The sequence below is a fragment of the Seriola lalandi genome, unplaced genomic scaffold (assembly GCF_002814215.2).
Source record: "Seriola lalandi dorsalis isolate HSWRI2012SDOR001 ecotype SW California unplaced genomic scaffold, Sedor1 jcf7180002054259, whole genome shotgun sequence".
Taxonomy (NCBI): Eukaryota; Metazoa; Chordata; class Actinopteri; order Carangiformes; family Carangidae; genus Seriola; species Seriola lalandi.
The window spans coordinates 241824-255664 of record NW_019524812.1 but is presented as its reverse complement, the minus strand read 5'-3'; the positions used below and the strand labels follow the sequence as shown (position 1 = coordinate 255664).

General features: G+C 41.6%; 2 protein-coding genes across 2 annotated transcripts; one reads left to right on the top strand and one right to left on the bottom strand.

The window, feature by feature from the left end:
- Positions 1-290: 290 nt before the first annotated feature.
- On the top strand, positions 291-12196 carry gfm1 (G elongation factor, mitochondrial 1). Its single transcript, XM_087173625.1, has 18 exons — positions 291-474; positions 571-723; positions 828-960; positions 2664-2868; positions 3393-3509; positions 3859-4009; positions 4596-4750; positions 4891-4975; positions 5093-5231; positions 5548-5648; positions 5792-5848; positions 5947-6084; positions 6320-6402; positions 10189-10351; positions 10468-10612; positions 10712-10872; positions 10991-11044; positions 11664-12196. The coding sequence occupies exons 1-18, from the start codon at positions 400-402 to the stop codon at positions 11793-11795; spliced, it is 2247 nt and encodes a 748-aa protein (XP_087029751.1). The 5' UTR covers positions 291-399; the 3' UTR covers positions 11796-12196.
- Positions 6459-12824, bottom strand: lxn (latexin). The gene is made up of 7 exons (XM_023405015.2): positions 12372-12824; positions 9152-9328; positions 8974-9036; positions 8139-8313; positions 7683-7819; positions 7296-7358; positions 6459-6835 (listed from the first exon to the last, which is right to left on the bottom strand). The coding sequence occupies exons 1-7, from the start codon at positions 12522-12524 to the stop codon at positions 6719-6721; spliced, it is 885 nt and encodes a 294-aa protein (XP_023260783.1). The 5' UTR covers positions 12525-12824; the 3' UTR covers positions 6459-6718.
- Positions 12825-13841: the final 1017 nt, after the last annotated feature.

Genomic DNA, 13841 nt, shown 5'->3' with positions numbered 1-13841 from the left:
CATTTCATGTTGATTACTTTGAGGCTCCCAAGTGGATCATTCACAAAATACAATTTAACTGATAGCACAAGAAAGCAGCATGTACCTTTTTTTTTTTGTAAATGTCGTTTTCGTGCTCATTTCGATGTTTTTAAATTTAAACGTTTGATTTGTTTTTTTAAATCATAAAACTCAACAAAAATCACTCGCATATCTTTCCCCGCACTATACTTATTTTGAATGTGGTGTCGTTACTTTGAATGTACGCTAACATTTGTAAGTTTGGCACATCTGATTTTCCGTAGATACGGAAGTGGTGTTTCACAAGCAACCATCAGGGCCCCGGCGTGACATTCACGGGGTTGTTGGAGTTGGGTTTGCTCAAAAGACCACCCTGGGGCAGATCAAGCCGTTGTCAAAATGAGAGTACTAAAAGCGGGTCTGTCTTTGTCTAAAACGCATCTTCTGGCACCGGGGAGCGTCACTGTTAAAAAGGTAATCTGGACTGTGTTAAGCTGTACCGATCTGACACCAGACCTAACGGAGGGGTTTGAATATTGATCTTCCTCTGTGTGTGGGTTATCTCCACAGGTGCTCATCAACAGCTGTCGAACATGCTCCTCCGGTGTCTTCCCCAACGATAGGATCCGCAACATCGGGATATCAGCTCACATCGACTCGGGGAAGACCACCCTGACCGAGCGTGTCCTCTACTACACCGGGAGGATAGCAGAGATTCACGAGGTGGGCGCCGGGACGGGCCGTGTTTGTGTATTCATAGAGGTTGACAGGTTTACAGGTGTGCAGTCTGCAGTCACGAGCTGTTTTCCCTCCCCTGTGGTGTGCAGGTGAAGGGGAAGGATGGTGTTGGAGCCACCATGGACTCTATGGAGCTGGAGAGACAGAGAGGCATCACCATCCAGTCAGCTGCTACATACACCGTATGGAAGAATAACAACATCAACATCATTGACACGCCAGGTACTAAAAGTTTCACTTGAACTGGGGTCCATGGGGACAGCATTTTGCCTAGGGCCCCTGTTGGTCAGTGGTTGAATGTAATTAAGTACTTTACTGAATTACTGTAAGTACAATTTTGAGATATCTACTAGAGTATTTCTAATTAATGCCACTTTATTCTTCCAGTACAATTATGACGGATGAAGTTATTAGTTACCAAAACATATGAAGAACTCAAAATACAGTGCATTGTAAAATGTTAATCTACCGAACAGTATATAACATTTAACCTTAAACGAGTAGTTGATTTATCAGGGCATTGATTAGTCATTCATCAAGAAATAAATCAGAGTATTAAAAATGGATGAATTGTTGAAGTTACTTTTAATGCTAAAATGCCTGAAACATTTCATGCTTCCAGCTTCTCAAATGTGAATGTGGCACTTTGGGCTCAGGGTAATTGTGGTGGGCATTTCAAACTATTTTCTCATGTTTGAAGATTAATCCATGATGAAAATAATCATCAGTCGCAGTATTACTATGAAATAGTTACAAATAAACTTCACTTGACCAACTACCAACTACTAGAGTAACTACTACTTATACATTAATGCATATTCTACTAATAGTAGACATATCATTAACTATACTATGTACACTCAAAGGGCTAATTTCTCTACATTTGATGCTTGATTGTACTTGCATGTGTTTTCTTAAGTAACATTTTCATAGCAGAACTGTCACTTTTTATTAGACCCTTCCTGCCCGGTAAATATTTCCTGTCCTTCAAACCAAATGTCCCCAGTTTGTAACGCAGGCTCTGTGGTACACATTTGAGGTCTCGAAGCCCAAGTTAAGACAACCCTGATGAAAACCTCACTCTGGTGGATTTCACTGACTTTAGCCACAGAAGATGTCACACAACTATTTTTACAGATGTGACTAGGACTAACTATGACGAGTTTCCCTTTTAGGCCTATACGTACTCAGATGATATTAGTGCTTTTTTGGTGATGCACATTGTCAAAGAAGAAGACCTTGGTGATGTGAGCACAAAAACCGAATAATGTGCCTTTGTGGTGACGCAATAATTAACAGACAGACGTGCTTCAGCAGAAGTAATTAGTTTAAACTTTGGAAGAGAAACATGCATTTACCTTGTTTAAATATCATTTGAAACATTCCCAATACATTTTACTTTTTTGAAAGGAGAACAATGATAGAAGTGTTACTGTGTGACTTAAATAAGCACCATGTCAGATTTCATACTGGACTGAATTGTAGTAGTGCAAAAAGAAGTAGATTTCTTGTCTTGTCTCTACTGACTGTCCATTCAATCTCAGTGGCCCCACAGTTATCCACAGTTATCTAAGGGAAAGCTGTCAACATCTATGCATTGTAATGACTGTGCAGCTGCAGTTACATGCACATATTACTCTGACAAAAAAAATTCTGCAGAAACTTGGCATCCTGTTGGTCTTGACGATGCAATCGCAACGTTTTACCCTCTCTCTCTCCTCACGTTTTTCATTAATGTTTAATAAAGATTCCCTAAAACAGTTTAACGTGCTGCAGAAACTAAAGGGAGGAACTTACTCAAATTTAAATTTACAGGAATAAATATATTAAGTTACTTTTGTGTGTAGCTCACAACTCAAAGGTCTCACTAAATCATGTTTACTTTGCTCTATTTCTAAATGTCAATGTCCCCTTTGTCCCCCCAGGTCACGTGGACTTTACTATTGAAGTGGAGCGAGCGCTGCGCGTGCTGGATGGAGCCGTGCTGGTTCTGTGTGCCGTGGGAGGGGTCCAGTGTCAGACCATGACCGTGAACAGACAGATGAAACGCTACAACGTCCCCTTCCTCACCTTCATCAACAAGCTAGACCGCATGGGCGCCAACCCCGGCCGAGCCCTGCAGCAGCTGAGGTACAGTACAGAGCTTTTAGATGATATTTTCTGAAAAATGCAAAGTTTGGTGTTTTTAAAAAAAAAAAAATAATAATAACTTGAATGAGCTATGTGAATGTGTCTGGTAGATGATGTACATTTATTGGTCCATTTACTCAGCAGACACAGTCAGAGGTTTTGTAAATTTAATAATTAAAGCTACGGAAAAAAATTTAACCCATTTCACGATATTTTGATAGAGATCCCAGATCAGATGGAAAATCAATATATTTCCCAACTTTATTTGCATGGCCTTGTCTTGTTTACATTACCTGTAACTTCTACATGCATCCAGTATACCATTCCTTAATTTCTGCTAATTTAGAAATAAACCCAAAAATAGACACAGATTCAAGAAACAAACAGTAGCAGTGTGAACCCCCATGTCTCTATCTTTAGGCTGCATTTTTTGGTTCACTTGAAATCATAACAAGTAGTCCACAAACAATGTTGTAATCAGCTGTGACTGATTCTTCACATTTAGATTTTGTTTTACTTTTCAGAACCAAGCTGAACCACAACGCAGCTTTTGTGAACATCCCCATCGGCCTGGAAGGCAACATGCGCGGCATCATTGACCTTGTACAGGAGCAGAGCATGTATTTTGAAGGACAATTTGGGTAAGGGATTCCCCTCTGGTAGCTTCACCACGAGGAGATCAGTGTCTCTCTGTGTTTATTATTTATCTGCGCTGTGATTAACAACCTGATAACTTAATTACCATCATCTTAACACTTATTTTTTATTTTGCTGATTCTCCTAAGTTGTGCCTCGGTTTTTTGCAAGCAGAATAGTTTGTTTTTAGCATAGAGGAGTGTGGTAGAAGACAGCTAGGCTGCAGGAGAATTAAAAGACCTGCAGGTATCATCGCCAAAAATCATCAAAATCAAGATCTGTCAGTTTAATTACAAGTGAGATTCTGTTCCTGAGGAATATAAAACTGATTCTACAGTTTCCTCCCCCCCGCAGTTCAACTATCCGCTATGATGAGATCCCGGCAGATTTCCGTGCCGAGGCTGCAGACCGGAGGCAGGAACTGGTGGAGTCCGTGGCCAACGCTGACGAAATCTTGGGAGAGATGTTCTTGGAGGAAAAAATTCCTACCAATGATGACCTGAAGGTTTGTGTCTTTCAAGAAAGAGGATGTGAAAAGTTAAGGGATCACCAAAGTTATTACAATTCATCCAGGAGGGAACACCAATCTGTGTACAAAACAATGCAATAGTTGTGGAAACGGTTCCCTTCAAACCACAAATGTCAACCTGCCGATGGTGCAAGAAGAAAAATCAGGAGATCACCAAATTCAGTAGGATTTATCTTCTGAGCACCATTGGATATCTGTATTGAATTTAATGCCAATCCATCAGATATTTGTTAAGACTTTTCATTACAAATCAAAAATGCCCAAACTGAAAAGGCAAGCCATCCACTAGTTTCTGAGCTATTTCAGTTTGGACCAAAGTGGTGGCCGTAGCCTTGCTGCTAGTGTTGCTGATCAAATATTTTCAAATCAAATTCTGACCAGTTTGCCTTCAAAACACGACATTGTCTGTTGATTAGAGTCAATGAAAAAGGGTTAGGGTTAGATGTGAAGTCGAATCGCATATCCAAACTGGCACGTTGAGCCTTTGTGGTTGAATGAGGAATAAATAACATTGGGAGCATGTGACTGTCCCTCAGTCTCTTGTCCTTTTACTGTCCTCCAGGCTGCAATCCGCAGGGCCACAGTGCAGCGTCTCTTCACCCCAGTGTTGGTGGGCACAGCGCTGAAAAATAAGGGCGTCCAGCCTCTGCTAGACGCTGTCCTGGATTACCTGCCGAACCCCACCGAAGTGAAGAACTACGCTACCCTCAATGACGAGTGAGTAGGGCTGTCGCTTTGTATACAATGTCTTGTAACAGTAGATTAAATTAAATCAATGTCAGATCCTTACATCTGAAAAAAGCCTTTCTGGAGAAATTTTTGTGCTCTTAATGTTTGTGGGTTTTTCACCGTGTTAGAGACTCCAGTGAAACATCAAAGATTCAAATGGACCCAACCAGAGATGATACACATCCCTATGTTGGTCTGGCCTTCAAACTGGAGGTGAGCTATGTTTGAAATCTGTTTTTTCTGTTGTTCTTGTAGCGTCTTCTTCATTTCTGCAGTTTTGCTCAACAGGAAGGTCTCATTGGGTCATGCTTTGGTCTTTCTCATTAACAGGCAGGGAGATTCGGTCAGCTCACATATGTGCGAGTGTACCAGGGCTGTCTGAAGAAAGGGGAATACATCTACAACACACGCACAAGCAAAAGGGTCAGAGTTCAGAGGCTCGTGCGCCTCCATGCTGACCAGATGGAGGGGAGAGCAAACCAGCGCACGTCAGCAAGTTATCAGTGGGGACAATTTTTCCATCTGTGGTTTTTGCAGTTCACACAGCAGAGAAACATGACTGGTCAAAATGGTTAGGTTCCTCTTTCAGCTTCAGTGAAGTGTGTAGATAACAACCACATCCCCTGTGACACCAGACTGAAATGTTTCCACCCGCCTTGCATCAAAACAAGAGATGGAAAATCAACAATGTTTAATATTTGTTTAGATATTTCAGTTGTTAAAAATAAGACATGTAGATCAACCCGTTGTTTCTATTGGTCCCTTTCTATCCCTGCTGTTTCAGGATGTGGATGAGGTTTATGCAGGAGACATTTGTGCTCTGTTTGGGATTGACTGTGCCAGTGGAGACACTTTTACATCCAGGACCAGCGCTAACCTCTCAATGGTGAGTAGCGTTAATGTTTTCCCTGGGCAAAAGAGCCAAAGCCTGCTCATTTGAAGATGTTGGAATGGAAAGGACTCTTTTCTTTCCGTACTTCAAGATATAAAGAGCATCCGGTGTTCATTTGTTACCTTCTTGTCCCACAGGAGTCAATTCACATCCCAGAGCCTGTCATTTCTATGTCAATGAAGCCAACCAATAAGGTAGAAAGATCCTTAAACTTACCTGTATATACTTTTAAAAATCTAATGCTAGAGTTTAAATAGCATCTATAACTCTTTACTATCTTGTATCCGCACAGAATGACCTGGACAAATTCTCCAAAGGCATCAACCGGTTCACCAGGGAAGATCCTACGTTCAGAGTTCATTTTGACACAGAGAGCAAAGAAACCATCATCTCAGGAATGGGCGAGCTGCATCTGGAAATCTACTCCCAGGTACCTGGTCAGACACTGTGCCGCTCAAGGACGTTCTGTATGTTTGTTTACAATAAACTATCCTGCAATAATTCAGACTAATTCTGCGATGCTTTGGTGACACAGGTCCACTTACAAAGCATTTTTCATCTTAAAATGAAACTCTGTCCAAATGTGACATGGTTATAAACCTTCCTATGGACAGTTTTCAAAAACTACTTTTTTACCAAACAGCTGTTTTGGTTTGTTGTTTCAGAGAATGGAGAGGGAATACAACTGTCCCTGTGTGATGGGGAAGCCCAAAGTGGCTTTCAGAGAGACGATCACTGCTCCTGTACCGTAAGTCCTGACCTCCCAGCACACAGACGTACACACAAACACTCTACTGAGCAACAATAGGTATAAACACTTTATTTTGGTTAAACACTCCGGTTGGTTAAACCAAGAGTACAGAACAATTGAAGCATATCATATCATTATGTAGGATGGATTAATCTGATTCCTGATAGTACAAACTCAACCTTTCTGTAGTTCAAAAAGGTTTATGCTGCAAGCGTCAACAGCTGATCCCCCCCCCCCCCCCCCCCCGAACACAAGATGTGAGCATCAAGGTTTTGTTTTTGATCGTAGTTGCAGCGTGATGAACGTCAGCAGTTTAGTTTGTATTTGGAGGTTTTTCACAGTCATGGCAGTGAGGAAGCTGCTCCATCTGCAGCACTTTAACTCCCTCTGACGGAGACCAGCTGAACAGCAGTTTCCAGTGAATGATTTCCTGCATAAAACCAAACGCAGATGGTCAGATTAATACGACATATCGGGTAGTAACGCTGGTCTTCACAAAAGGGAACAGTATACGCGTTGTTGAAGTCGCTAACGTACCAGACCAATTTACTGCAAGATGCCGCTAGTGCTTAAATTACTAGCTGCTTCATTAGCCTGTTATTCTGGTAAACAATCAGTTTAAACATTTATCAAGAAAATATATGAAATATTTGTTGTTTACAGCTTCACAAATGTTATAAATCAGCTTTTTCTTCCGTTTCCTTATGAAATGATTTAACTGAATTTTTTCCTTTGTTACATATTTGTCTGAATAAGATAAGACAAAGCTGTGGGCATTTATAAGTTATGGTAGCCATCTGGTTCTGCATATATAGTTAAAATAAAATTTAAATATTTGGTAACACTTGATCCCCAAGTGTGTTAAAAGTTTAATATACTATAGTGGTTACCTGGGACACCATCTCATGCAGCAGTATGTGATAGTCAAACTTCAGCTGGTCGTTCTCAGTTTCCTGCAGCAGACGAGAGAAAAATTATAGAAACATCTGTATTAGATACAGATGTTACTGGCTTAATCCTCAGCCTGTGTGCAGCCTCCTTCCTGCCCCAGCCTCCAGAGTAAACAGCAGAGTATTCGGTCTGCACAACCGGCCTTGTATGTCTGATGACTGAAATGTATTGACTAGATTAAACGATCACAGAGACTAGAAACTATTTGTTATTGCAATATAAAATAACATGTCTAAAAGGTCCACATTTGGTTAGCAGAAATCCTGTTTCCATATTGATCAATTGAGGATTCACGAGCGGACCCGACAACGGATAAAACAACCTACCAACTGCGTGATGTTGGCCACCTGAGCCATGTTGTACAGAGTGTCTTCAGTTGATTCGTTCAGCATGGTGAAGCTGGAGGCCACAGAGCCAAGGTGCCAGAGAGGCTCCATCTCGGGCTCAATGCGACCGTAGCTATCTGTTGGTCAGAACGTTAAGTGTGTTACGAAGGAAGTCGTGGGAAGTTGGATTGTATGTACAGTGGGGTTCAAAAGTCGCACATGGTCTCATGTGTGCGCTTGTGGTGTACAGGAGGTTACAGTTTCAAGACCAGTGAGGACAGGCATCCTTGTTGTGTTAATCATATTAAGACACTGAGTTCAGTTAAAAACCACAAACCTCCAACAGTGTTGAAAACCCAAAATACTGCAATCTGAGACGGTTAACGTTGTGCAACAGCTTGACTATGAGTATGTTCATTACCAGCAACAATTTGCAGTTTGTTTTATTGCACATACCAGGTAAATTTGCCGACAGCAGGCTTTGGTTCTTGTACTGTTGGTAAAAAGCCTCTTCTTGAACGCTTGTGTCGATTTTTCGGAGCTCCTCACATGAGGCCTGGACCTGGGGTGAGCTCTGCTGCTGCTGCTTCCCCTTTGGAAAAAAAACCTCTGCAGAGCATTTCTCTGTACTCTGGATGAACAGATAGAAGAGAGGAGAGGCAGGTTGCATGAGAAAGAAGCGGAGGAGGGCGTACAGAGCAAAGGCGTAGTCCCGATGTTACCACGGCAGCCAGTGACTCAGTGTTGCACCACACTGTTAATCATACAACAAAATGTGAGCCTCCTTTTGTCTGCTCTTTAGTAAATCTTGTCAAACCTACATGCTCACTCTGAAGTCATAGATTATTCAACTGTGTATTTTAAACTTCAACTTCACGCCTACAATTTGCTTAAAACGTCTTTCATGAACACATGGTGAACGCAGTGCTGTGAAGCCTTGAAATGTTGAGGGTAAATGCAGGAAGTTAAACAGAGATTTTGTCTATACCCGTCAATTTAGATGCAAAAAAGTCTTCAAAGACAAACACGAAAGAGCAGTAAAGTAAATCCCTCACTTCAGGATGGTGAAAGGGTTTTTCAAGATCTGATCAGGAATAAATTGTCATTAAACTTGTAGTTTTATTCTATTTTCAGGGTGTTTTTAACATCTGGTCAGAGACCGAGATAATTGTGGCTAATTTTCAGTTCTTTTTCTGATGGAGGAGCAGTGTCACTGTCTGTATCTAAATCATGAGAGGTCCCCTGTCTCAAAGTATGAAAAAAAAAAAAAAAAACACATTAAAAAACCTACTTTGCTCATGACGTCCTGCACCATGATGTCCAGCTGATACTTTCTTCCAGAGTCTGCCACATCCTGAAAGGGAAGTGAACCATAATCAAAGTTTGTATTCCATCACTATTCTGTATTTACTTACATAGCTATACCGGTTAAAGGTTTGTTCATATTTCAATAGTAAAGTTCGACTGACCTCTGCGTTTCCGCTGTGGACCTTGTGCAGTCCGAACACCCTGTATGGTGAGCCATAGCGGGTGTTGAGGTAGTGTTGGACCACCTTGGCTGCCCTCTGAGCGGGGTAGTGATTGGGGTTCAGCTTGCCAGTCGCCATCACATCCTCCTCAGGCTCCAGTCCTATTTGTACTTTGTTCTGTTTTTCCAGAAATGGACAATGAGAAAGGAAATGATGAAGAGAAGGTAGAAAATGAGAAACAGGGATGGGCTTCCAGTCCCTGAAGTACTTTGACCCTCAGGTGTCAGCAGGGTGGAGCCTTTTCCCTTAGATCAGTTTATATCTAGATAAGAAAAAAGCCTTAGACACAAGGAGAACATCCATTGAGGAAAATGGGAAGTAAATATGCAGAACTAACAGAGGTGAGAGTGAAGAGCTGCACAGCTAAAAAATGTGAAATGAATTAAATGAAAGGAGTCTGATCTTGCCTGGAGCTGGAAGGCTGAGACTCCCGGCCAATTAGTTGGCAGGTGGAAAGTTTTATCTGTTCGGTGTTCAGAGTCAGCTGCTCCTCATGCAAGTGGAAACATTACTTCCCACTTCCTTTGACACCGGAGCTCTTTGAGGACAGCCCCTTTTTAAAGACACAGAGCTCTTTTCTGTTCTCCCGTATCAGCCTGACAGAACACGCAGTGCAAGCAAATAGACCCTTATAAAAAGTAATACCGGGATCAGTCAGATTTGCTGCAGCATTGTTTGACTTTTTGCAATTAGATGATACAGAAATCAATCAGAAATCAATTTGATAGGTTAGGTTGGAGTTTAACGTACTGCTTTTGGGACACTATCCATTTTTAAAGGGTTAGGGTTAGTATTAATAGTAATAAATACAGATTCCTCAGTTGGCTCAATAAAATCAATTAAAAACAGTAGCTGACTAATATCTGGATTACTTCTTTTTAAAGCAGATGACACTCCAATAAAATGGCCCAAAGATGACATGGTCCCGTTACGTCACCCTGCCTAAATACATGGATATTGTGTCCTGTGTCCTGTAGGTTTGAATTCACCCACAAGAAGCAGAGTGGTGGCTCTGGGCAGTACGGTAAAGTTATCGGGGTCCTTGAGCCTCTGGAGTCAGAGCATTCCACAAAGCTGGAGTTTGACGACCAGACCGTTGGTACGAACGTCCCAAAGCAGTTTGTACCCGCCGTCGAAAAGGTAATTTTCCTCACTTTCACGTGGTCACAGTCAGCTATGAAGGTGTGAAATGTTTTAAAGAGAATAAAGTTTATTTCAACACAAAGCAAAAAGCATTTCTTCCCATCGTGTTGCAGGGCTTCAGAGAGGCCTGTGAGAAGGGACCCCTGAGCGGGCACAAGATCTCGGGAGTCAGATTCCTCCTGGAAGACGGAGCGCATCACATGGTCGACTCCAATGAGGTCTCCTTCATCCGTGCAGGAGAGGGCGCTCTAAAGCAAGGCGAGTGTTCAGTTGACTTCAGATCTGACATGCTGTCGTTTCATTTTATTTAATTCTGGTTCTGCTTCATGTGTGTTGCCTTCAATGTTCTCTCCACAGCTATGGAAAAGGCCAACGCGATCATCCTGGAGCCAATCATGTCGGTGGAAATTGTAGCACCTCAGGAGTTTCAGGGAGCAGTCATTTCTGGTGTGAACCGTCGGCATGGTGTCATCACAGGACAGGACGGGGCTGAGGGATACTTCACTCTGTATGCTGATGTGAGTCCACATTGTAAATAATATTCACATGCAGCCACAGTCTTTTAGTTCACAATATTTTAACATTATCCTTTTACCGTTTTATATTTGAGTAATTTCAGCCTGTTTCTCCCAACAGATTCCACTAAACGACATGTTTGGCTACGCCACAGAGCTGCGCTCCTGTACTGAAGTAAGTCCAAACTAAACACTGAACAACTCTGCAGTCCAGTATAGTTCAAATCATGTTGAGCATCAACAGGAGCAAGCATGTAGGTTTCAGAAGTGGGGACATGAAAATGAGACACACGAGTCAGAGCTTCTTAGAAAAGAAAAAAAAAAAGGAAATGTGAATGTTTTGTCAATTAGTATCAGTTTCAGTATAAAACTGGTTATTAAACTTTCCAATATTTGCTAAGCACTGTGCTTTACTTCTTGGATGTTCAGTTCTAGCATCAGTTGAGGAGGATGATTGACTACAATTACAAATACATGTTTTTTTTTTGTTTTGTTTTTTTGCACTAGCCTCTGTGTAGCCTGTGAAGTGACATTCAGGCCACTAAAGTGCACAAGTCCCTCTCTGCTGCTCAGAAATGTTATGGCTGGGAGCTCACAGCAGTAACACTAATAGAAGGAATAGACGCTCACGTTGATCAGCTCCTCTCTTCTCTCAGCTAGATTTAGGCAGAGGACTCTTTGTAGTGAGGAAATCAAACTGAAACTGTAAAGTGAATGAAGTGACGAGAAAGCAACAACTTCCATAACTCATTACAGTTTTCACAAACTAACATGTTCTGTCATTGTTTATTCAGGGGAAAGGCGAGTACACCATGGAGTACAGCAGATATCAGCCCTGCCTTCCAGTCACACAGGATGAGCTCATCCACAAATACTTAGAGGCTACAGGGCAGCTGCCCGCCAAGAAGAACAAGTGGAAGAGCTGAAAACTGTCTGTCTACTCAACTGTACACTATTGGACTTTGACATGACAGCCATCCCTCCTTTAGACGCCTCTTCTGCCCATCATCAACCGTGACTCGACAATAAGGCTTTATTTCATGGGGCAAAGCAGAACTTGGATATTTTACACTGGCTTTGCAGTTAGAGTTAAGGTTTCTCCCAAATGACTGATCCCTGTGAAAGACATACTGTATTTATTACTTTGATTTTCAGCACAATTTGACCTCCACAGTTAGCATCTGCAGTCAGCGTTTTGTAAGATGGTGGTTGGTAAGGAAAGCTAAGTGTTTTGACTGGAGCTTATAATGGCTTTTGTACCATCTACACAAAGGTTGTGTTGTAATAATGATTGCAGCAAAGATACATATCCGTCTTTTAACATGTATTTTTTTGCGTGCAGATCATTTTTCTTGCAAGGCACCACTCTGTTGAGTTCAACTTGAGCAGGCGGATACTTTACATGTGCAATGCAACTGATTAGCTACACAACACTTTGTTAAAACCTGCACAAAGAAAACACAATTATGCACCAATACCAGTCAGAGGTAGTTCCTTCTCACCTGCCCAATCACCTCTGTTTCCTCTACAGTCTCTGGTACACTGTTGGGGTGAGCTGACATGTCCGCTGAGTCAGACTCAGGTCTGGTTGTCACACTGGGGCTCCCAGTTACCGCTGTTAACACAGCCAGAAAAACCATGATCCTCAAGCCCATCGTATTACGCCGTAGAACACAGATGCTGGAGAAAAGGAAAAACCACTCGTGTGAAAGAGTCCAAACAGGGAAATGACCCTTCTGTCAGTGTGGAGTTATATAACGAGGAGGAGGGGAAGCAGAGAGAAGAGATTGTCCAGATCCTGCTGTCTTCCTGGCACGATCTGTTTATTCTTTTCCTCTTAACTAAACAAACCGCTACACTTTATCTGGTTCTGTTCTTCATACGCTCTCATGCAACCCACTTAAGCTGTCAGCCACCAACTGTTTCAACACCCTCACAAGAAGAAATGATTCGTTTCTAATGTTATCCCATTAGAGCTGCTGCTCATGAAGCAGGTGTGATTAATATGTGAACTTGATGAGTTGCAGCCGCGCCCGGTCCACAGTGTGTTTCACTGAGCCAAATTAAACATGAACTGGCAATTTGGGGGGGGGTTTAAACACAAAATCTACACTGTTTAAGATCTAGGATTACGTTGTAGAGTCAAGTTATGCAACATCAAGAGCACAACTAGAAAAAATGAGCTCATCATGAAACATCTACAGAACATTCACAGAGGAAATAAATCTAAATATCTACATATTGAAATTAAGTAAAAGTTCTTAAATTCTTCATGGACCTGAAACCAAGATGTGTAAGAGTGGAAAGACATATTTCTCCTTTGTTTCTTGACCTTGAAAACAGTTTACAAAGCAGTGTCACCATAATTTGCACAAATGTTGCATCTTGCAGTGAGAGTTCTGTCGACTATCGTTGTCTGTGTTTAGCCCAGAGACACTGGCTAAGTTATCTTGATAACCAATGAAAGAGGAAGAGGAAATTGGAGAAGAAGCTCTGGGAATTCTTAAAATGGCCGATCAAGTGGATGTCTGTCTTTCAGAAATATGTTGGATGTTCCTCCATGTTTTGCAAAGCAGCAACTGACTCCCAAACCTGGTAATTCACGGGCATAAATCTGCTTCTGATAGTGTGATTAGTTTCTTGTTTTCCTATTAAATTGCTTTGTTTGGCTCCAGTTTGAATCATCATTAGGGCTGCAGTTAATGATTCTTTCACTACTGATGAATGTGGCGTATTATTTTCACGATCACAATTCCTCAGTCTAAAGTCGTGCGTTCAAATGTTGCGATTGGTCTGACCAACAGTCCGAAGCACAGAGATACTCGGTTCAAAAGCAGCAAATCCTCACACTGGAGAAACTGAATTATTTTTCTGTCGATCAAATATTTGATTAATCTAATAATGATTTCAGCTTTAACCAGAATTACTTACAAAATACTACCAATAATGGAGAAAAAAAATTAAGGGTTTGG

Excerpts from the sequence above, each read along its gene's own strand:
- gfm1 (XM_087173625.1), top strand. The coding sequence starts at position 400 with ATGAGAGTACTAAAAGCGGGTCTGTCTTTGTCTAAAACGCATCTTCTG. Across the intron at positions 961-2,663 it reads CAACATCATTGACACGCCAG|GTCACGTGGACTTTACTATT; the intron begins GTACTAAAAGTT and ends TTGTCCCCCCAG. Across the intron at positions 10,873-10,990 it reads ACTTCACTCTGTATGCTGAT|ATTCCACTAAACGACATGTT; the intron begins GTGAGTCCACAT and ends TTCTCCCAACAG.
- lxn (XM_023405015.2), bottom strand. The coding sequence starts at position 12,524 with ATGGGCTTGAGGATCATGGTTTTTCTGGCTGTGTTAACAGCGGTAACT. Across the intron at positions 9,037-9,151 it reads TCCACAGCGGAAACGCAGAG|GATGTGGCAGACTCTGGAAG; the intron begins GTCAGTCGAACT and ends CTTCCCTTTCAG. Across the intron at positions 7,820-8,138 it reads GCTGTCGGCAAATTTACCTG|ATAGCTACGGTCGCATTGAG; the intron begins GTATGTGCAATA and ends TCTGACCAACAG.